This window comes from Aegilops tauschii, chromosome 4, assembly GCF_002575655.3.
Source record: "Aegilops tauschii subsp. strangulata cultivar AL8/78 chromosome 4, Aet v6.0, whole genome shotgun sequence".
Classification (NCBI taxonomy): domain Eukaryota; kingdom Viridiplantae; phylum Streptophyta; class Magnoliopsida; order Poales; family Poaceae; genus Aegilops; species Aegilops tauschii.
This window is the reverse complement of record NC_053038.3, coordinates 342,747,727-342,772,190: the sequence shown is the minus strand read 5'-3', so window position 1 is coordinate 342,772,190 and position 24,464 is coordinate 342,747,727. Positions and strand designations below refer to the sequence as shown.

At 46.7% G+C, this 24,464-nt stretch overlaps 2 protein-coding genes across 2 annotated transcripts; one reads left to right on the top strand and one right to left on the bottom strand.

Annotated features, from left to right (window-relative positions):
- Window positions 1-13,074: 13,074 nt before the first annotated feature.
- On the top strand, window positions 13,075-18,047 carry LOC109733022 (NADH dehydrogenase [ubiquinone] 1 alpha subcomplex subunit 8-B). The gene is made up of 2 exons (XM_020292223.4): window positions 13,075-13,421; window positions 17,627-18,047. Exons 1-2 carry the CDS (start codon window positions 13,225-13,227, stop codon window positions 17,760-17,762), a joined length of 333 nt encoding a protein of 110 aa, XP_020147812.1. The 5' UTR covers window positions 13,075-13,224; the 3' UTR covers window positions 17,763-18,047.
- A 2,273-nt stretch (window positions 18,048-20,320) lies between these two features.
- Window positions 20,321-23,488, bottom strand: LOC109733021 (uncharacterized). Its single transcript, XM_020292222.4, has 3 exons — window positions 22,620-23,488; window positions 21,289-22,396; window positions 20,321-20,766 (listed from the first exon to the last, which is right to left on the bottom strand). The coding sequence occupies exons 1-3, from the start codon at window positions 23,015-23,017 to the stop codon at window positions 20,482-20,484; spliced, it is 1,791 nt and encodes a 596-aa protein (XP_020147811.1). The 5' UTR covers window positions 23,018-23,488; the 3' UTR covers window positions 20,321-20,481.
- Window positions 23,489-24,464: the final 976 nt, after the last annotated feature.

Here is a 24,464-nt window from a genome sequence, read left to right as displayed (position 1 = left end):
TGACTCTTTGTTGCATGTTGAGGGATAGTTATATGATCCAATTATGTTATTATTGTTGAGAGAACTTGCACTAGTGAAACTATGAACCCTAGGCCTTGTTTCCTAGCATTGCTATACCGTTTACGCTTACTTTTATCATTAGTTGCCTTGCTGTTTTTATATTTTCAGACTACAAAAACCTATATCTACCATCCATATTGCACTTGTATCACCATCTCTTCGCCGAACTAGTGCACCTATACAATTTACCATTGTATTAGGTGTGTTGGGGACACAAGAGACTCTTTGTTATTTGGTTGCAGGGTTGCTTGAGAGAGACCATCTTCATCCTATGCCTCCCACAGATTGATAAACCTTAGGTCATCCACTTGAGGGAAATTTGCTACTGTCCTACAAACCTCTGCACTTGGAGCCCCAACAACATCTACAAGAAGAAGGTTGTGTAGTAGACATCCCGGATCTTACTCTGGTTGACCTACGAGGTCCGGTAGTAACTTTTGATCAGAAGTTTCATGATCATCATCATTAACTTCTTCACTTTCTGGTGTAGGAATCACTAGAACTGATTTCTGTGATGAACTACTTTCCAATAAGGGAGTAGGTACAATTACCTCATCAAGTTCTACTTTCCTCCCACTCACTTCTTTTGAGAGAAACTCCTTCTCTAGAAAGGATCCATTCTTAGCAACGAATATCTTGCCTTCGGATCTGTGATAGAAGGTGTACCCAACAGTCTCCTTTGGGTGTCATATGAAGACACATTTCTCCGATTTGGGTTCGAGCTTATCAGGTTGAAGCTTTTTCACATAAGCATCGCTGCCCCAAACTTTAAGAAATGACAACTTGGGTTTCTTGCCAAACCACAGTTCATATGGTGTCGTCTCAACAGATTTTGATGGTGCCCTATTTAACGTGAATGCAGCCGTCTCTAAAGCATAACCCCAAAACGATAGCGGTAAATCAGTAAGAGACATCATAGATCGCACCATATCTATAAAGTACGAGTACGACGTTCGGACACACCATTACGCTGTGGTGTTCCGGGTGGCGTGAGTTGCGAAACTATTCCGCATTGTTTCAAATGAAGACCAAACTCATAACTCAAATATTCTCCTCCACGATCAGATCGTAGAAACTTTATTTTCTTGTTATGACGATTTTCCACTTCACTCTGAAATTCTTTGAACTTTTCAAATGTTTCAGACTTATGTTTCATCAAGTAGATATACACATATCTGCTCAAATCATTTGTGAAGGTCAGGAAATAACGATACCCGCCGCGAGCATCAACACTCATCGGACCGCATACATCAGTATGTATTATTTCCAACAAGTCTGTTGCTCGCTCCATTGTTCCGGAGAACGGAGTCTTAGTCATCTTGCCCATGTGGCATGGCTTGCAAGCATCAAGTGATTCCAAAAGCCCATCAGAATGGAGTTTCTTCATGCGCTTTACACCAATATGACCTAAACGGCAGTGCCACAAATAACTTGCACTATCATTATTAAACTTATATCTTTTGGCTTCAATACTATGAATATTTGTATCACTACTATCAAGATTTAGTAAAAATAGACCACTCATCAAGGGTGCATGACCATAAAAGATATTACTCATATAAATAGAACAACCATTATTCTCTGATTTAAGTGAATAACCGTCTCGCATCAAACAAGATCCAGATATAATGTTCATGCTTAACGCTGGCACCAAATAACAATTATTCAGGTCTAAAACTAATCCCGAAGGTAGATGTAGAGGTAGCGTGCTGACGGCGATCACATCGACTTTGGAACCATTTCCTATGCCCATCGTCACCTCGTCCTTAGCCAATCTTCGCTTAATCCGTAGCCCCTGCTTCGAGTTGCAAATATTAGCAACAGAACCAGTATCAAATACCCAAGCGCTACTGCGAGCATTAGTAAGGTACACATCAATAACATGTATATCAAATATACCTTTCACTTTGCCATCCTTCTTCTCCGCCAAATACTTGGGGCAGTTCCGCTTCCAGTGACCAGTCCCTTTGCAGTAGAAGCACTCAGTCTCAGGCTTAGGTCCAGACTTGGGCTTCTTCACTTGAGCAGCAACTTGCTTGCCATTCTTCTTGAAGTTCCCCTTCTTCCCTTTACCCTTTTTCTTGAAACTGGTGGTCTTGTTGACCATCAACACATGATGCTCCTTCTTGATTTCTACCTCCGCAGCCTTTAGCATCGCAAAGAGCTCGGGAATTGTCTTATCCATCCCTTGCATATTATAGTTCATCACGAAGCTTTTATAGCTTGGTGCCAGTGATTGAAGAACTCTGTCAATGAATCTATTAACTGGAAGATTAACTCCCAGCTGAGTCAAGTGATTGTGGTACCCAGACATTCTGAGTATATGCTCACTGACAGAACTATTCTCCTCCATTTTGCAGTTGTAGAACTTATTGGAGACTTCATATCTCTCAATCAGGGCATTTGCTTGAAATATTCACTTCAACTCCTAGAACATCTCATATGCTCCATGACGTTTAAAACGTCGTTGAAGTCCCGGTTCTAAGCCGTAAAGCATAGCACACTGAACTATCGAGTAGTCATCAGCTTTGCTCTGCAAGGCGTTCACAACGTCCGGCGTTGCTCCTGCAGCGGGTCTTGCACCTAGCGGTGCTTCTAGGACGCAATTCTTCTGTGCAACAATGAGGATAATCCTCAAGTTATGGACCCAGTCCGTGTAATTGCTACCATCATCTTTTAACTTAGCTTTCTCTAGGAACGCATTAAAATTCAACGAAACAAACAGCACGGGCCATTTATCTACAACAACATAGACATGCAAAATACTATCAGGTACTAAGTTCATGATAAATTAAAGTTCAATTAATCATATTACTTAAGAACTCCCACTTAGATAGACATCCCTCTAATCATCTAAGTGATCACGTGATCCATATCAACTAAACCATGTCCGATCATCACGTGAGATGGAGTAGTTTTCAATGGTGAACATCACTATGTTGATCATATCTAGCTACTATATGATTCACACTCGACCTTTCGGTCTCAGTGTTCCGAGGCCATATCTGCATATGCTAGGCTCGTCAAGTTTAACCCGAGTATTCTGTGTGTGCAAAACTAGCTTGCACCCGTTGTATGTGAACGTAGAGCTTATCACACCCGATCATCACGTGGTATCTCGGCACGACGAACTGTAGCAACAGTGCATACTCAGGGAGAACACTTATACCTTAAAATTTAGTGAGAGATCATCTTATAATGCTACCGTCGTACTAAGCAAAATAAGATGCATAAAGGATAAGCATCACATGCAATCAATATAAGTGATATGATATGGCCATCATCATCTTGTGCCTTTGATCTCCATCTCCAAAGCACCGTCATGATCACCATCGTCACCGGCTTGACACCTTGATCTCCATCGAAGCATCGTTGTCGTCTTGCCAACTATTGCTTCTACGACTATCGCTACCGCTTAGTGATAAAAGTAAAGCAATTACATGGCAATTGCATTTCATACAATAAAGCGACAACCATATGGCTCCTACCAGTTGCCGATAACTGTGTTACAAAACACGATCATCTCATACAACAATTTATATAATCACGTCTTGACCATATCACATCACAACATGCCCTGCAAAAACAAGTTAGACGTCCTCAACTTTGTTGTTGCAAGTTTTACGTGGCTGCTACGGGCTTAGCAAGAACCGTTCTTACCTACGCATCAAAATCACAACGATTTTTCGTCAAATTTGATGTTTTAACCTTCAGTAAGGACCGGGCGTAGTCACACTTGATTCAACTAAAGTTGGAGAAACAGAGACCCACTAGCCACCTGTGTGCGAAGCACGTCGGTAGAACCAGTCTCGCGTAAGCGTACGCATAATGTCGGTCTGAGCCGCTTCATCCAACAATACCGTCGAATCAAAGTATGACATGCTGGTAAGCAGTCTGACTATTATCGCCCACAACTCTTTGTGTTCTACTCGTGCATATAACATCTACGCATAGACCTGGCTCGGATGCCACTGTTGGGAAACGCAGTAATTTCAAAAAGATTCCTACGCACACACAAGATCCATCTAGGTGATGCATAGCAACGAGCGGGGAGAGTGTGTCCACGTACCCTCGTAGACCGAAAGCGGAAGCGTTTAGTAACGTGGTTGATGTAATCGAACGTCTTCGCGATCCAACCGATCCAAGTACCGAATGCACGACACCTCCGCGATCTGCACACGTTCAGCTAGGTGACGTCCCTCGTACTCTTGATCCAGCTGAGGCCGAGGGAGAGTTTCGTCAGCACGACGGCGTGATGACGGTGATGATGAAGTTACCGACGCAGGGCTTCGCCTAAGCTCTACAACGATATGACCGAGGTGGAAATATGTGGAGGGGGGCACTGCACACGGCTAAGATCAACTTTGATGTGTTCTAGGGTGCCCCCTCCCCACGTATATAAAGGAGGGAGGGGGAGGCCGGCCGGCCCTCATAGGCGCGCCAAGGGGGAGGAATCCTCCTCCTAGTAGGAGTAGGACTCCCCCTTTCCTAGTCCTACTAGGAGAAGAAGGAAGGAGAGGGAAAGAGAAGGAAGGAGGTGGCGCCACCCCTCCCCCTAGTCCAATTCGGACTAGGCCCATGGGGCGCGCGCAACCAGCCCTTGGCAGCCCCTCTCTCTCTCTCTCCCCTAGGCCCAATAAGGCCCGTTACTTCTCCGGTGGTTCCGATAACCCTTCCGGCACTCCGATATTTACCCGGTGACCCCCGGAACTATTCTGGTGTCCGAATATAGTCATCCAATATATCAATCTTTATGTCTCGATCATTTCGAGACTCCTCGTCATGTCTGTGATCTCATCCAGGACTCCGAACTACCTTTAGTACATCAAAACACATAAACTCATAATATCGATCATCATCGAACGTTAAGCGTGCGGACCCTACGGGTTCGAGAACTATGTAGACATGACCGAGACTCATCTCCGGTCAATAACCAATAGCGGAACCTGGATGCTCATATTGGCTCCCACATATTCTACGAAGATCTTTATCGGTTAAACCGCATAACAACATACGTTGTTCCCTTTGTCATCGGTATGTTACTTGCCCGAGATCTGATCGTCGGTATCTCAATACCTAGTTCAATCTCGTTATCGGCAAGTGTAACACCCCGAGAATCATGCTACAGTAACTCTCTGAGATTAAGCTAATCATGTTGCTAAACAGGGCTTGATCACAATTGCATCAAATTTCTTTTCAAACTCCTAGTTCAAACTTCAATTAAAATCAAAGTGGAAAATAAAAGTTTTCAAAAATTTGAACAAAAATGTTCGGTGGGTGCCAAATAATACACTGGTAATTATGGTGGAGAAAACACATTTTTATAAAATACCTAAATACTTTTAAATGAAATAAAACAGAAAAGAAAATAAACAAATAAAAAGAAAAGGCAAAAGAACACAGAACAGACAAAGAAAAAGAAAAAAAAGGCAAAAGGCCCTCCCCCCCACTGGACCCCTGGCCAACTGGGCCGACCCCCGGCCCAGCCCACCTCTCCCCCTCGCCCCCTTCCTGTTCCCCCGACCGGGGTCAGAACAGGGGCCGGTCCCCGCCGCACCACCTCGCCGGCGACGGGGAGGATAAGGGCGCCAGCACCCCCCCCCCCCCGCCGCCTCGGGCCTCTCTCCCACTCACCCCGCTCACCTCTCGGCCCCTGCGCCTCCCTCTTCCCCCCCAGATCCGCGCCGCTCTCTTCTTCCCCACGCCCGACGCGCTCGCCGCCGTTCCCGTCGTTCACACGGCCACCGTGCCCCAATCGCCACCTCGCCGTGTCATACGTCGTCGCCGCCCTCGACTACACCACCTCCGCCTCTCCGTTGAAGCTCGGAGCCACTGCAACGGCCTCCCCGAGCTCGTCTTCAACTTCGGACGCCAGCGACCCCCTTCTTCCCCGGCGCCGACCTGCTGCTCCTAAGCTCTCACCGGCCTCCGTGTGCCGCGCGGTGAGCCTCTCCCCCCTCCTCCCCTGTCCTTTCTCTCTCGCGCGCCCCCTAGCTTCTTCCCCGCGCGCGCCCGAACGCCGCGCCGCGGAGCTCGCCGCCGGCGGGTCTCCGGTGACCTTTTGGTCACGGGCTCAAGCCCGCAGCACTCCCCACCGCACGTACATGCTCCCCAGCTCCTCCGCTTGCCCGATCTCGCGCCGAACCAACGTTGCCGTTGCTCGCCCGAAGCACCTCGCCGCCGGCGAGCTCGAAGCGCTCGCCCCCGCCCGTTCCAGCCCCTCCGGCCACCACCGTTGGACGCGCGGCGCCGAGCCGCGTCGAACGCGCCCCGCCACGACCCCGCAGACCCCCTGTGCGTGAAACCCGCGCCCCTCCCGAGCCGCGCCGCCGCGTTTGGCTCGTCGGAGTCGCTCCGGCACCGGCCGCCGACGTGGCTGGCCTGCCCCCCCAGTGCCACTGCCAGTGGGCCCGTGGGCCCCGTTGACTGGGTCCACCCAGTCAACGTGCTGACTGGGCAGGCCCAGCCACTGACATGCGGGCCCCGCCGCAAAAAAAAAGAAAAAAAAGAAAAGGAAAATGTTTTATAAATAAAAATAATTAATTAATCTAATCACTCACTGACAGGTGGGCCCAGTAGTTAATTAACTAAAAATTAATTAGTTTAATCTTCTGTTAACCCACTGTCTATGACAGGTGGGTCCCCCGTGTCAGTTTTGACCAGTCAACCGGACTGTTGACCGCTGACGTCACTCATACGTCATGCTGACGTCATATCCCTTTTCTGTTAATTAAATAATTCTAGAAATTCAAATAATCTTTGAAAATTCATATCTTTTAAACCGTAACTCGGATGAAAATGTTTTCTATATGAAAGTTGCTCAGAACGACGAGACGAATCCGAATACGCAGTCCGTTCGTCCACCACACCTCCCTAACTATCGAACTAGCAACTTTCCCCCTCCGGTCCGTCTGTCCGAAAACGCGAAACATCGGGAATACCTCCCGGATGTTCCCCCCCTTCGCCGGTACCACCTACTGTCGCGTTAGGACACACCTAGCACCGTTCATTGTCATGTCACGCATCGTCATGCTTATGTTTGCATTGTATTTACTGTTTCTTCCCCCTCTTCTCTCCGGTAGACTACGAGACCGACACTGCTGCTGCCCAGTTCGACTACGAAGTTGACGACCCCTCCTACTTGCCAGAGCAACCAGGCAAGCCCCCCCCCTTGATCACCAGATATCGCCTATTCTTCTCTATACTGCTTGCAATGGAGTAGTGTAGCATGTTACTGCTTTTCGATATCCTATCCTGATGCATAGCCTATCCTTGCTACTACTGTTGATACCTTTACCTGCAATCCTACATGCTTAGTATAGGATGCTAGATTTCCATCAGTGGCCCTACATTCTTGTCCGTCTGCTGTGCTATACTATCGGGCCGTGATCACCTGGGCGGTGATCACGGGTATATACTTATATACTACATACATGACACATGTGATGACTAAAGTCGGGTCGGCTCGTAGGAGTACCCGCAAGTGGATCTTTGTGGCGGAGCGACAGGACAGGTTGAGACCGCCTAGGTGAGAGGTGGGCCTGGCCCTGGTCGGCGTTCGCGGATACTTATCATGCTTAACGAGATCTTGGTATTTGATCTGAGTCTGGCCATTTGGTCTATACGCACTAACCATCTACGCGGGAGTAGTTATGGGTATCCCGGCGTCGTGGTATCAGCCGAAGCCTTCTTGACGTCAGCGACTGAGTGGCGCGCGCCGGATTGGACTGGAACGCCACTAGGCTAGGTCTGCTTCCGGCCGCGTACGCAACGTGCAGGTGTGCATAGGGCGATGGGCCCAGACCCCTGCGCGCATAGGGTTAGACCGGCGTGCTGACCGCTCTGTTGTGCTTAGGTGGGGCTGCGACGCGTTGATCTTACGAGGCCGGGCATGACCCAGAAAAGTGTGTCCGGCCAAATGGGATCGAGCGTGTTGGGTTATGTGGTGCACCCCTGCAGGGAAGTTTATCTATTCGAATAGCCGTGTCCCTCGGTAAAAGGACGACCCGGAGTTGTACCTTGACCTTATGACAACTAGAACTGGATACTGAATAAAATACACCCTTCCAAGTGCCAGATACAACCCGGTGATCGCTCTCTAACAGGGCGACGAGGAGGGGATCGCCGGGTAGGATTATGCTATGCGATGCTACTTGGAGGACTTCAATCTACTCTCTTCTACTTGCTGCAAGATGGAGATGGCCAGAAGCGTAGTCTTCGACAGGACTAGCTATCCCCCTTTTATTCTGGCATTCTGCAGTTCAGTCCACTGATATGCCCCTTTACACATATACCCATGCATATGTAGTATAGCTCCTTGCTTGCGAGTACTTTGGATGAGTACTCACGGTTGCTTCTCTCCCTCTTTTCCCCCTTTCCTTTCTATCTGGTTGTCGTAACCAGATGTTGGAGCCCAGGAGCCAGACGCCACCGTCGACGACGACACCTACGTCACTGGAGGTGCCTACTACTACGTGCAGGCCGCTGACGACGACCAGGAGTAGTTAGGAGGATCCCAGGCAGGAGGCCTGCGCCTCGTTCGATCTGTATCCCAGTTTGTGCTAGCCTTCTTAAGGCAAACTTGTTTAACTTATGTCTGTACTCAGATATTGTTGCTTCCGCTGACTCGTCTATGATCGAGCACTTGTATTCGAGCCCTCGAGGCCCCTGGCTTGTATTATATTGCTTGTATGACTTATTTATGTTTTAGAGTTGTGTTGTGATATCTACCCGTGAGTCCCTGACCTTGATCGTACACATTTGCGTGCATGATTAGTGTACGGTCAAATCGGGGGCGTCACAGCAAGTCTCTTTACTCGTTCCATAATGCATCATCTCGTAACTAACTCATTAGTCATATTGCTTGCAAGGCTTATAGTGATGTGCATTACCGAGAGGGCCCAGAGATACCTCTCCGATAATCGGAGTGACAAATCCTAATCTCGATCTATGCCAACTCAACAAACACCATCGGAGACACCTGTAGAGCATCTTTACAATCACCCAGTTACATTGTGACGTTTGATAGCACACTAAGTGTTCCTCCGGTATTCGGGAGTTGCATAATCTCATAGTCATAGGAACATGTATAAGTTATGAAGAAAGCAATAGCAATAAACTAAACGATCATAGTGCTAAGCTAACGGATGGGTCAAGTCAATCACATCATTCTCTAATGATGTGATCCCGTTCATCAAATGACAACTCATGTCTATGGCTAGGAAACTTAACCATCTTTGATTAACAAGCTAGTCAAGTAGAGGCATACTAGTGACACTCTGTTTATCTATGTATTCACACATGTACTAAGTTTCCGGTTAATACAATTCTAGCATGAATAATAAACATTTATCATGATATAAGGAAATATAAATAACAACTTTATTATTGCCTCTTGGGCATATTTCCTTCAGCAAATAAACGAGAGTAGTAAATAAGGATGAGTTTGTGGCAATAAGAATAATAGCACTTGAAAGTAAGGAACATAAATAAAATTGAAAGTAAAGGTGCTTTTCCTACAATGGAGAAGTTATGCAATGAGAGAGTTAGGTTCATGGTAATACATCAAGTGTGCCAGTGCGACGGTAATACCAGTTACCTTGTATCACAAATATAGTATTTGATTTATTTGTTTGGCTAAGGTTGTGGAACTCCTGCTCACAAGGTTATCTTCCACTCTATGGTATTGTTTCCCCGTCGCCACAACGTGGTCATCTCCACAATTAAGGCCGTTAGGCCGGAACTAATCATTAAGTTCAATGGATCACCGTTATCTCATATTGTCTTCGGTCCTCATAGATTTCTCCACCTATCACGTCAGAAGTCGTAGATTTCTTAAACAATATGTGTTACATGTATAGGTCTTGAGGTCATGCTGCCCCGATCCTTAATTGGACAACATGCATATAATTTACCATAGAATAACAACTTACTAGACACATCACAAGACTACAAACACGAATGACAACATATATAATAGGCACAAATGAATCTTACCACTCACCTACATCTCCCTGATACGTCCATTTTGCATCATGTTTTTCTACTGTTATTTATAATGTTTTTATGCAATATAACACTTTGTGGAGTAATTCTAATGCTTTTTCTCTCATAACATGCAATGTTTACACAAAAAGGGAGATTGCCGGCAGCTGGAATTCTGGATCTGAAAAAGCTATATTAGAGATACCTATTGTGCACATCTTCAAATGAGCTGAAATTTTACGGAGAATTATTTTGGAATATATATATAAGAGTAAAGAAACAACAGAGGGGGCCACCCAAGTGCCTACTAGGCACCAGGGCGCGCCTGCCCCCTGGCGCACCCTGATGGGTAGTGGGCCCCCTGGCCAGCCTCCGGTACCCATCTTCTGGTATATATAAGGTCATTTTCCCTAGAAAAAATAAAGAGAGGACTTTCAGAACGGAGCGCCGCCGTCTCAAGGCGGAACCTGGGCAGGAGTACTTTTGCTCTCCGACGGAGCGATCCCGCCGGGGATACTTCCTCTGGGAGGAGGAAATCGAAGCCATTGTCATCACCAACAACCCTCTCATCGTGGGAGGGACAATCTCCATCAACATCTTCAACAGCACCATCTCATCTCAAACCCTAGTTCATCTCTTATGTTTAATCTTTGTATCAAAACCTCAGATTGGTACCTGTGGGTGACTAGTAGTGTTGATCACATCTCGTAGTTGATGCTAGATGGTTAATTTGGTGGAAGATTATATGTTCAGATCTATTATGCAATTTCATACCCCTCTGATCTTGAGCCTGAATATGTTTTGTGAGTAGTTACTTTTGTTCTTGAGGACATGTGAGAAGTCTTGTCATAAGTAATCATGTGAATTGGGTATTCATTCAATATTTTGATGATATGTATGTTGTGATTCCCTTAGTGGTGTTATGTGAACGTCGACTACATGCCACTTCACCATCTTTGGGCCTAAGGGAATGCATTATGAGTAGTTATTAGATGATGGGTCGCTAGAGTGACAGAAGCTTAAACCCTAGTTTATGCGCTATTTTATAAGGCGCTGATTTGGATCCATAAGTTCAATGATATGGTTAGATTTTATCTTAATTCTTCTTTCGTAGTTGCAGATGCTTGCGAGAGGGGTTAATCATAAGTGGGAGGCTTGTTCAACTAAGAACAACACCCAAGCATCGGTCCACCCACATATCATATTATCAAAGTAGCGAACGTGAATCAAACGAACATGATGAAAGTGACCATACGAAATTCCGATGTGTCCTCAAGAACGCTTAGCTTATTATAAAAGAACGTTTCGGCCTGTCCTTTACTACAAAAAGGATTGGGCTACCTTGGTGCACTTTTGTTACCATTACTATTACTTGCTCGTCACAAATTATCTTGCTATCAAACTATCTGTTACCGACAATTTCAGTGCCTGCAGAAAATACCTTGCTGAAAACCGCTTGTCACTTCCTTCTGCTGCTCGTTGGGTTCGACACTCTTACTTATCGAAAGGACTACGATTGATCCCCTATACTTGTGGGTCATCACTCCCCCGCCTAGGGGTAACTACTAACACATCGAAAGAGCATAACCAATCATCTCGAAGAATAAAACTATGCAAACCATATCAATAATACCATGAAGGTCCACAATAAGATGAATGATCCAACAAGTCTCAATTTCCAGATGAGTATGAATAGAGTTTACAACTCGAACAGAGTTTACAACTCGATCTTACAACTTGGAATTTGTTACAATATTGAAGGGTGAAATGATGATGGAGATGAAAGGACCAAAACTAAGAAGATATCTGATGGTTCTTCGGATCTCTTCTCTCTCTCTCTGTTCTGGACGTGGTCGTGACGACTAGGGTTCTCCTTTCTGTTTGTCCCCTTCACGAAAGTGTCTTGTATCGATAAGGTGGAGGTCCAGGCAGATAAGGTGGAGGTCCAGGCACTTCATACGACCATCCATACGAGCACGTCCGCTCGTATGGAAGGTCGTCTTTCACTTTGGTTCGCCTGGTGGTTGAGCCTCCAATCCCGAAGTTGCTCCATCTGGCTTAATTCACAGTAATTATCATTAGTTTCCTTTCATATATGATATTTCTTGCCAAACAATGGAAAAACATATTTTCTTCTCTCTTGAAAGGTTACTGCTATAAATAACTGAGAAACAGTATAAATCCAGTGAAAACCAAATGAAAACTCCTTGCAAATAATCATAAATTCTCGAGCCATTATGTTTGTCCTCGGTGGATCTTCTTCGATCCGATATTCGTTCATATGCGTTTGCGTGTCTACAGGTTGGATCCTTTCGGTCTACACTTTTTTCATAAACGGCTTCCCGACTGTCTACTAAAACAAGGTTTTGTCCGCCTCCGGTGAAAAAAGGGCGATGAAGTCAGCTTGCCTTCGGCTCGTTTCAGTGCTTATAGTCATCGCTAGGTCGTCTACGGGCGGTTGTAATTGCTGTTACTTTTGGTGTTCTTTGTAGTGCCATGATATTTGATAAAGTGTATAAGTTTTTTGAAAAGTCAAACTTCTTTAAGTTTGACCATGTTTATAGCAAAAAGTACCAACATTTGCATTATATTAAATAAACACAATATGAAAATACATCTCAAGATGAATCTAATGATACTGAGATACTGATTTGATATAATTCACATTGATATATTTTTCTACAAATTCGGTCAAATTTACGCAAGTTTGACTTTTCAGAAAACTTATACACCTTATATTTAGAAACGGAGGGAGGAGATCGAAGTCCCCCCCCCCCCACCCCCACCTCAAAAGAAATGACATAAACGTGGGTTCTCTCAAAAGGAAATTAAAAGGGGTATTGTTTCTCCTTTTCTTTTTCTCGAAGATGGGGAGAGGGGGCAAATTCTTTCATTTCTTTAGACTTTAGGGGGAAGAAATGAGAGCTAAGGGCGGGCCCTTTTCTTATCAGGCTACAGATAGAGATAAGCCCAAGCAGCCTAGCCCAATGTCACGATCATACCCAACAAAAAGGCCCGTAGCCCAGGAACGGCACTGACAGAGGAAGGCACCTCCGCCTCCGGCCCCCAACCTCGCCTCTCTCCATCTGCTCCGGTCCTCTCCTCCCCTTGGCCCCTCTCGCCCCCAGATCTCCAAGCCGAGAATCTTCCAGAAGCCGTCGAGGCCCTACACCCGCAGCCATGTCAGCGAGCAGCACGCCGGTGGACGCCTCAGGCGAGCCGATCCCAACGTCGTCGGTGCTGATGGCGGCGTCCAAGCACATCGCCGTGCGGTGCCGGCCGGAGAACGTGGCCTTCCTCAACTGCAAGAAGAAGGACCCCAACCCGGAGAAGTGCCTCGAGAAGGGCCGCCAGGTTACGCGCTGCGTCTTCAACCTGTGAGTCGCTCGCCATCGCCCTATCGCATCCCCCCGTGCCTGATTTCATTTCGGATTCCTGAAATGTTGCTTCGATCGTGCCGCCAGCGACTGATTAATTTATTCTGGTAGGTGTATCCTCTATTGCTGACGTGCGTCCAAATTCTGTTAGTGTGTGTGCCGGAATGCTGCTCTTTTGTGAACTTGTGATGTCTAGTGCGGGCTATATTGAACTTGTTTTGCCATTTAGTGTTAGACGACGAGCTTGTAAGCAGACTTTGTGCCTCTGCATTTAGCCTATGCCTAGCCGAGAGGCAACCAGACAATTGCAAATCGTTAGCGATGATCATTTTGTTTGTATTTAACCGAATCCGGTCACGCAGGGGATAAAGACTAGAGGTACATGGATTAGCTAGTTGGTGACGGTTATGGGGTAATACATATGTGCCTTTGGTCATCGGTTTGTACTACTTCGTACCGAGCTCAGGGTTCACTGCGGCGCTATCTTATGCAAAGGTTGGGATATGTGGTGACTGTTAGGGTTTGTTGCTACCCAATCTCTGCCCCTACCATGGGTAATGAGTAATTTAGTAGTGAGTCCCACATTCTCTGGTGAAGATGGGAATTGAGTTTGTCGTTTGGCTGATAAACTGCATAATTATTACGGATAAGCTGTTTGCAATTGCTATATAATTTCTGATGATGTAGGGCTTACGCCATGCAGTGCTACCTTTCTGATCAGACTATTGTCACTAAATCCATTCTTAGATCTGAATCGTACACTTAGATGGAAGCTTTATAATTTTGGTTGTTTATGTTCTACTTCGAATGTTTATCTGAAATTTTCCCCTGCGAGACAGTCTAACAGATAATAATTGATTCTGATCTATTCATTTGCCAGAGCAAGTTTGCAATTGCAATCTGTTGTCTTCTGTATCCCATTTTCAGATGAGTAACAGAAAAGTTATAATCAAATAGTCCTCAGCGGACAAACTAGTAGAGTTCCTAAGGTGACTAAGAGGAACAAATTGATAAAGTATTATCTAGTTCTAGCCAAAATACAGGTGATGACTCCTGTTTCCTTTGCCAGGTGAGACCTGCTGCGCTTGGTATCATTTTGAGACCTAGACCATCTCACATTTTCAGTCTATTTCTATTAAATACTCTGTACACAAATGTAAGATGTTTTGGATATTTCAATATGGACTACAAATGGACTGAAACGAGTGAACAAAAACACAAAAACGTGTCACTGGGCAAACATCTTATATTTGTGAACGGAGGGAGTGTTAGTCTATTCTGGGAACACAAGGGGCGAACAACATCCAGTGCAATTCTGTATACAGGCACTAAATAGGCATCCACTGACACTGGTTCATTAAGAACTACTCTACTTTATAAGTTGTACGTAAGCAAGCCATATTGCTCTTGGGTTTGTTGAACTAAGCGGTCAGTGTTATACTGTTTGCCGTTTTCAGTTAAGATAATGTTTCCTCCCATTCAGTGAAGGCCAAGAGATGTTAAGCCGCCACATCTATACCAGCATGTGGTAGCGAATCTATGAACCGCTCAATTGGCTGGAATGCCCTTTTGTAGAGAGTACATGGAGGGCGCATGCCACATTTTTTATTCTGTAAAACTGTGAGTCTGTGATTGAGGCTTGCACAGCATAGACACTGGGCATAGGTGTAACATTAAACAATAGTATGATCACATCATATATGTCATCTCATGGACATGTGCTAGAAGATCAGACATAATCACAAGAATACTACTCCCTCCGTCCGAAAAAGCTTGTCTCTCAAATGGATGTATCTAGCGCCAAATTAGTGCTAGATACATCCATTTGAGGACAAGCTTTTCCGGACGGAGGGAGTACTAGCAAGAGACATCATAATTGATGCCTAAGAAAGTATTAGACCCAAATTAACAGGAGTGTTGTAATTTGGGTTGCAGTAGGGTCTGGTGTTGTCACCAACAAAAACAAAGCGTATGCAGTAGGGATGTTGTAGTGGAGCACGAAGATGGGAATTAGCGAGAACTCTACCGAGAGCTTTTAGAAACCTGATTCACCCCACTCTACAGGGTCTAGAAAAAAAGCACTTCCAGAGAGGTTGCTGTCCTCAGGGTCGGTGCACACCAGCGCATGTAGAGGCAATACATGAACAGATAAGAGAAAGTTAAAATGAGCGGTGAATGCAGACAGCTTAAATTCGAAAGGTCGCCGTCTCACCTTTTGCCTCTCATTCTTTATACTTGGTGCTGCCTCCACTAATCTGTCCCTACTCCGGCATGCACTGAATGTTGGGAGAACAGAGTCTACAGACCTGCTTTCTTGTAGAACCTGCACATGTTGGGACGAATCAGGCTTGTGGGAAGTACCTGTATGAGTGTGTAACTGCTTACTTCTTCTTGTCTTTGTCTTCCTGTGCAATATGCTGCTGCATTGCCTGGCAATGACAGACCTTGCCTCCCAATACAATCCTGTAACTCACAGTACCCCTGTTTTCTTGGTGAAATACTGTATGAAGTATCAATGATAAATGTTTTTTGAGTCGCTGATTAGTCGCTGTATAGTCGCCGATTAATCGCCAAGTTGTTTTCTAGAAATCAGGGCGACTCACAACTATACAGCGACTTATGGCGACTATACAGCGACTTGGGTCGACTAATCGCCGAGCCGCAGGGCTGGCGGCGACTTTAGTCGCGACTCAAAAACCATCATATCTCTTGCTTATTTGCTTGTAGAATACCCTATGATCAGTTTGATCTCGGTAGTGCATACGTGATATAAACAAATATGGTTCTATCTTTCTGCCTTAGTGCTGTTGTTTCTATTCCGTCTAGTGTTGAAGTGCAAAATTCCCTGCCTAAGTCATTTATATGAGTGTGACCTGGGGCGTTGGGTGGTTATGAAGATGGCAATAACATCTATTCAATAATCAATTGTAATGCATATGCGACTCCTGAACTAGTAGAGAAGCATAATGTGGGATTGAATAATCCTTGTCTTTTCTGACTTCCGTTACTTCTATTTGTTTTGTTTATCTAGTATTGAAATGATTAGGTGAGAATAAAGGCAAAATTTGTTTTTGTTTTGGTTTGGGCCATTGCTTGAACTGAACCTTCAGCAGTGCCATGTAAGCTAGGCTGACTTGACATTAGAATGATCAGTGATTTCAGACTTGCACATTATTATGCATGCTAGATCTCCAGACACCATCTAATAGATCCTGCTCTGTTCTGTTTAGTTCTGTGTTCTTGGTTATGTTTTGCTTGCTAGTTTTCTTAGCTTTCTGGTTCCTTCCTTTTGGTTTGTTTCGTAAGCCAGCTAGTATTTTGTAGATAGCCTTTTCATTGCTTGTACTCCCTCCGTTTTTATTTACTCTGCATATTAGATTTGACTGAAGTCAAACTTCATAGAGTTTGACCAGGTTTATAGAAAAATATATGCACATTTACAATAATAAATCTACATGATGTGAAAGTATATTCAATAATGAATCTAATGTTGTTGATTTGTTATTGTATATGTTAATATTTTTGTCTATAAACCTTGTCAAAGTTTACAAAATTTGACTTTGACCAAAGCTAATATGCGGAGTAAATAAAAACGGAGGGAGTAGCATTTTCGGGTTTGTCCTTCACGTTATTTTGATGCTTTCAATGCAAAATGGCACGCATTTTGACGTGTGTTCTAGAAAAAGAACTTGCATTTTATTTTACTCATTTTGTGTGGAAAACTTGCTTGTTCGGGACTTAAAAAATCAATGGCATAATGATGGATTGGTTTTTAAGTTGGTGAGGTAGTGCTCCATGTTCAAGTTGTTTTGCCTCTTGGGCGATGTTGCATGGGTGTTATACATGATAGTTGTAAGGAGAACAAAAATGCATACATGATGATTTTATGCCTGTATTTGTTTTCCGTGATTGTGTTTGGGCATGTCAAAAAGGTTGATAGGGGCATCCAATTTGAGTAGCAGCCTAGCAGGATCTATTATTATCTTTAAAAGTTCTTATTCCGTGTGTAATTGGATATTCTTCTTTCCCTTTATGGACTACAGATTTCAGACCTTTTCATCATGTTTCTTGTACGTATGTTTTAGACTGCTTAGCTGCGATGTCGCTTCCGTGAAGCCAATCACTTTTGTGTCTTCTTCATCTACCTGCTCTACTTTCTCATTTTCTGTGAAGTAATCACTTTGTGATCCCATTTTGGATTGCAGGTTGAAAGAACTTCACCAAAAGTGCCCCAAGGAGATGGATGCGTATGCTGGGTGCATGTATTACTACACGAATGAATTTGACTTCTGCCGTAAGGAGCAGGAAGCTTTCGAGGGTGCGTGCCCTATTTCCGAGTAGCCCGCCCTCTGAGAGCGAGTTTTACCCCCAGTGATCTCTTGAGAAATAAGGAGAAAAGCCGGCAAACCCTCCAAGTTGATGATCTCCCTCCCATGTTTATTTGTATGGGTGAATAGCGCGTCATTGAGCTGCTCATCCCATTCGCTCGTCTTTCTTCAGCAATTACATCTCTGTTTTGACTTTCGAGTTGGATGCCAAACTTGACTCAACTGTAGCCCTAAGTTGTTGTTGATGATGATGATTCTTCCTTTGGCTTTGGTTAATGACGTAAGTAATGTCCTTTTACCTCTTGGAATACAGGAATCGATGGCCCTATCAAATCCATGTAGAAACGAAAAGCAACTGGTAGGAATATAAGCGGTCATTTCATGTTTCGTTTGGGGTTGAGATTCTCTGCAGTACTGTATGGTGGGCTACTGCAGGGGATCCTAAGCCTTCGTTTGGATTGCATGGTTCATGTACAGTTGTTGTGGAAGATGAACTTTCTGCTACCAGGAGCATCGTCCTGAAAGGAAAATTTCATGTGAAGCGCGCCGACGACGAAGCAGCGATGGCATGGGCAGAGCTTATTACTGTCGTCTGCTTTGTTTCCGAAGAGGCCCTCATGGCGTCCGTTCCGTCACTATCAATAGCTCCGTGCGCTCTGTGCTCCTGCGTGCCTATCTGTAGGCTGTAGCAGCTCAGCTACGGAATTGTTTCAGATCTACGGCCTGTACCATCCTACCATGCCATTCATTTGATTCATTCATTCATCGGGCGCTGGGCGCTGGCTGATGAATGCCACCGCCAGGCCAACGCACGGGAGGAGGCGTGGCAAGGACACAGGGAAAGCGTAAATGCGGCTCGCTCAGCGAGAGCCGCGTGAGCGACAGTGCCAACGATCCACGGGCCGCAGAGAAGATTCATGGCAATGGCACGAACCGACCGAGGCACTCCACTGCGTCGTGCATGCGTCGCACGCCTCGTGGTTATGGCCGGCCGGACGCCTCAGCCTTGAGTGGATGGATGGATGGATGGATGCAGATGCAGCTCTGTACCTTTGCTGCTGCTACTACTCCTGTCTCTCTCGTGCCCATGCCTCGGTTCAATGGAGTCGCTGTGCAAAGGTTCAGCACGCACTTACTGCTGCACTGCATTTACCGTCTTACGGATGGATGGCATCCATGGCTATTTGATTTTACCATTACTTTTGCGACGGACAAGCAGCCGCCTCATCGGATGCTCCAGCGCCGATCCGGGGAGTTGCCCGTGCACGGAGGGAGCCACCTGCAATTCCGGCGCCCGCGTGAGCGGTCAGTCACAGCGCTGCCCCTGCAAGGCTGCAAGCCGTGTCGGGGCTGTGGTGGCCTCCCCGGCTCATGGCATACGTGCGCGCAAGAGCAGAGCAGAGCCCCCGCACCGTGCCAAAGAAAAGCCGCTCCGCTCCTTCCGGGCAAACCACCCTCGAATGGGAGTAGAGCATGGAGCAACTTGCCACGCCACGCCAGTTCCGGAATGCACAAATCTTGCAATCCATGGGTATCTATCTCAGTGTCTCTGGGCCCGCCAACATTTGATAAAAAATAAAATTCTGTCTGTCTTCGGTGGATTTGCTCGGATCTGTTTGTAGTTCATCTATGTTCGTGGGTCTTCAAGTTATATTCCTCCGATCTCTGCTACCCTTCAACAGCGGCGCTTGTTGTTCTAGTGCGCGCGGCGCTTGTTGTTCTGGTGCGTTGGTCCTGTGGGGCCTTAGCACAACGACTTCCGGACTATCTACAACAACAAGTTTTACCCGGCTCCGGCGAGGGAGGGGCAATGCCGGCGGCATGCCTTGGGCTCGCTTTAGTGTTTGTACTCGTCGCTCGGTGGTCTATGGATCTGAATGTAATTTTTATTATTTATGGGTTCGTTGCACTGTCATGATTAAAAGATTAATAGATCAGAAGTTTTTTCGCAAAAATTAAAAGAAAAAAAGGTTATATCAGCCTGGATTCCAAGGAATCCATGTAACATGCAGCGTAGGTTCTACATTCTCAACAAGAGGAAAAGAGAAAGCATCATCATCTTATTTGGCCGCATACAAGAATGACAAAGTCGTACGTACGTAGGGTTTGCACCGTTCCTTGGAAACTAATGATGGCCATGAACTTTGGAGGAACTACCGCACATGCATTACATTACGCTCAGTCACTGATTAATCGCCAGATGTGGTGTGGAAACGATCCAAGGGCTGATTAGTTGCTCGTCAAATTTGGACCCAGCCCAGGTGTGCGTGCCAGCCAGCCGCACCTTGAACGGGTCAAACAAAACAAAGGAGATCAGATCCACCATTGTTTATAGCAGCAGATGAGCAGCCTGCGTCCAAGTGTCTCAAGAGCATTGCATGGACTGTGCAGTTAGTTCGTTGCGGATGATAGGATATGGAGAGCAAGCAAAAAACAACTGTCCTTTGTCCTATAGATCCGTCTGCTAAATCTTTGATGCTCTCTCTTGATTTTTCATCTCACCCACTCCATATGTGGGGACCTAGTAACATAATCCAAGATGCATGCATTGGGCAAGAAAAGGCAACAAAATATATCAAGCCTTTGCACATATATTATACTTTTTTTTCATCTCATCTCATCTCATATGCAGTCTCCTGCATCTCTGGGCACTCAGCCAAACATAGCACATATACTACTATAACATAATTTATAATGGTAAAAAAGGAAAGAAAGAAGAAAGAAGAAAAAAACTATCTCATGCTCTGCTTTTGCAGGGTGGATATGATCTCCGAGAACTGAGGGCGCTTCAGAGGGCAATTGTCCCAGCACCGGCTCATCAGCGACCTCAGGAAAGGCGGGCAGTCCCTCGGTATCTCCGGCCTCAGCCCGCACGCCGCGATCCCCACCGCCGCCTGCACCGGCGAGTACGTCGAGTAGGCCTCCTCGCCGGTCACCATCTCCCAGAGAACCATCCCGTAGCTGTAGACGTTGCTCATGCAGGTCTCCGATACGCTTTCTGGATCTCCAGCAATGATCTGTAAACAAAGCATCAAAGCAATTTCTCAGTAAGGACAAGTTCAGTACAACATAAGCTTCAAGTGTAATAGAATGTCCAAGGATGATAAAGACTACAATAGCAGCACAAAATTGGTTTATCAGGGTTACAAGGATAGATTCCTGACTACTGAGTGGACATAGGACAGTGTTAACTGGCATTGGCAGGCTGATTTAGTGCATAAAAGCATCAAGTTGGTCAGATCAAAGCACTACTTCTTTCCACATTTTGTATTTGAAGTTTTATTATGTTCTGCTCATAAAAAGCAAGATGATGCAGTGTTCTACACAGTTTGTCCTAGAGTTCTATGTGCTCCTGCAGGATGAAAAGTAAAAAAAAAAACATGTTTCATCGTTAATGCCGCCGTTTTACTGGGTTACTTGAAGATCCCAGATAATGGCTACAGTTAAAACAGAGCAACTAGCTCAAAGGACTTCTAGCATGCTGGAACTAAACTTTCTTTCAGAAATAGTTTACTGTAAATCAAGTCATGAAAACTAACCTCCGGAGCTAGCCAGCGATACCCAGATGTCTCGTACTCAGTAACCTCGCCAGCATTATTACAAGGGGTAACAATGCCCATATCCCCAAGGCAGGCATTTCCCTGTCTGTCTAGTAGGATCCTTCGTGCGTTAAGATCACGGTAGGCAATGCCGTAGCCGTTCATGAACGCCAAGCCGTCGGCGACATCAAGAGCAATCCTCATCGTGTCCCGGAGCGACAATCTCTTGTTTCTCTGCATAATGATGTCATGAACTGAGCCTCCTTCCATCATCCTGGTCACTATGCAGAGGCCATGGCTCTCATTGAAGCAGATGCCATGGAACTGGAGGATGTTCTTCTGGCCACAGCTCATCAGCTGCAGCAAGTCCTGACGGATCTCGACATCGTAAGCACTGCCCATGTTACAACCCCTCATTTTGTTAACCCAAACCTTCCTTCCTCTATGGACTCCCCTGAACGAGTTTTGGCCAACCCAGTCGACGAATTCGATCTCCTCGGAGCTCACAATCCAGCGGCCAAGCTCCTCGCCCCCGGATCGGACGGTCTGCCACTCATCTACTGAAACAAACACTGATGACTGTGGTAGGGGAGTGGGAAGGTATGGTCTGCGTGCAGGCTCATTGTCAAGAACCTGACCATCCTCGGGATCAAACATGGACTCCTCGTCGAAGTTGCGTGATCCTTCTTCCTGGCAGCCGCAGAGCCCGAAGGGGAGCTTCACACCGCCGCCACCGCCGCCACTGTTCTTCCGATGCTTCTTTGTTGCCGATTTTAGGGCAGCCTCGACACGGCTCTTGAAGAGCTCCTCGCTCCCGGATTGCACAATTATCAGGACAGCACCAAGTGTCAATCCTCTCTTCTCGAAGATCTGGATCTTCTTGCAACTGAACAATGGGCTGTCGAGTGAGCCTGACATTGACTGCCATGAAAGTGGGGCATTGCAGGCAAAAGTGAGCTGAAATACAGTGCCCTCGGCACCACTTTCTCTGCCATTGCTGCCATGAACTTCCTCGATGCTCAGTGCAGGCTGATCGTCACCGGCCGCCTGCTCTACAAGGCGGGCGTGCAAGAGGACATCTTTCATGTCAAATCCTGCCTGCGCGTAGCTGCAAAACCGAGATTTCTGACTGTCAGCAACCATTTTAGAACTTCTGGTTTAACAAACCAGAAAAAAAAAGTCGTAAATACTGTAGAAATTACAAACACGGAAGCAGTTTAAGTAGCTTGATGGCAAACACTAACGTGTAAACTTGACATCTACTAATGTTGATTGCAGCAAAATTTTGGCACTTCCACTGTTGCAGAACTTTTGAGAACACGGTCGCTCACCTGTTGGGAAGAGCATCGAAGTGGCGGCGGAGGTCAGAAACGAGCTTCTCCGGCAGCTGCTGGGCGGCGGCGCCGCGGGAGTAGAGCTGCGCGAGGCCGCGGAGGAGGAGCGGCGGCTTCTCGCCGCCGGCGCGCGGCGAGGGGTCGCGGGGGACGCCGCCGTTGTCCAGGTTCAGCGTGTTCTTGAATGCCGCGATGGCGCCGGCGAAGTTGCGGCCCAGGCGCTGCCACTTCTTGGGCGCCGCCGGGCCCGAAATCGGGTCGCCCGCGCCGGCCGAGTCGGCGCAGGTGGGGAGCGAGCCGTCCGAGCGAGCGTGGGGCTTCATGAGAACCTGCTCCACCATGGACTCCTCGTCGGTGCTCGGCCGGCCCGACCAGCACTCCAGCGCGGCCGCCATCGCTGGAGACTAGGCTTCTCCCGCCTCTAAATCTCAACCTCCGGCGCGAGATTGGCCGCCGAGCTGACGCCAAATTGCTGACAAGATCTTGCAAGAGCGATTCTTGTCTGGGTAACTTGTGCTGAATAGGCGCAAAAAGGATGGAATCAATCCCTTTCGCTGGATTTCTTGGTTCTTGATGTGCTGCTAGACTGGAGACTGCTAGTAGGAACTAGGAAAATACTGCAAAAGGAGTAGGTGAAGCAGCAAGAGGGACAGCTTGGAGAATGCCGTTCTTGCTGGATTTGTGAGGGGATCTCAAGATGTTTATCCTGTGGGATATTTTGGGATGTGATGCTTCCTCCTCTGCATAGCTATTTGTTCCTGTGTGTGTCCAGCTTCTCGGCTCGGCTGGAATGGGGCAGGAGGAGAAGAAAGGAGCCGGACAAGCAGGAGAGGGAGGCAAAAAATGATGCCGTCTTTTGTAGCAGCGGAGCAGAGCAGAGAGAGGGGCTCTGGCCCATGACAGGGAGGGGGAGGTGGAGGTGGAGGAACATGCATCATGGGGAGAGGGTGGGGCTGGTGTAGAAGCGTGATTAATTTATGGAGGGCGGGTTTGGTGCGCTCATGTGATTTTGCTGCGCTTGACAGGCGCAGAAAACCAATTTAAGGATGAGATTCCCTGCAAATGCCCTTGTATGTATGAGCCTCCTCTTTTTGTCTCACACACTGCATGTGTATGCAAGTGATTAGCACTAAGAGCAACTCCAACGGGCCAACCCAAACGGACGGCGTATTTATCCGCTTTTTGTCCATTTAGGCTCGGCCGCCTGCCGGCGTCCGCCCAGCTTTGCATTTGAGTCGGCAGTGCGCCCAACGCGCCGACCTATTTCATGTCCGCACTCAATTTTTAAAAATGGCCCGCGGCCACAGATCATGCCAGCGGCCATAGATCATGCCGACACCATGCCAGCGCCGGCATACATTGCCGGCTTCCAAAATATCACCGCAGTTCATGCTGGCGCACTCGCCAGCGGCCGGCACACATGTCAGCACACAAAAAGGGTGGGATTTGAGTTCAACCACGCCATCGCGGCCTCGTGGTCATGCCAGCACACAAGCCGGCATACAAAAAAAGGGTGGCGCTCGCGGCGACGAGATCACTCGTCGGTGAACTTGAGCATGTCGTCCTGCATCTTCTCGAACCACGGCCTCTTCCTTGGCGACACGGTGTTGAGATCCACCTTCATGATCTCCACCCCGGTCATCATGCTCGCGAGAGCCACTTATTTCACCTTGGTCTTGGCATTGGTGGCCTCGATCTCTAGCATCTTGGCTTGCTTCTCCGCCTCCAGCTCGAGCATCTTGGCTTGAGTCTTCGCATCCATCTCAAGCCTCCTCTTTTGGATCTCCATGAAGGCGTTCATTTGCTCTTCCTTGAAACGCCGGCGCCCCTCCTCCCTTGAGT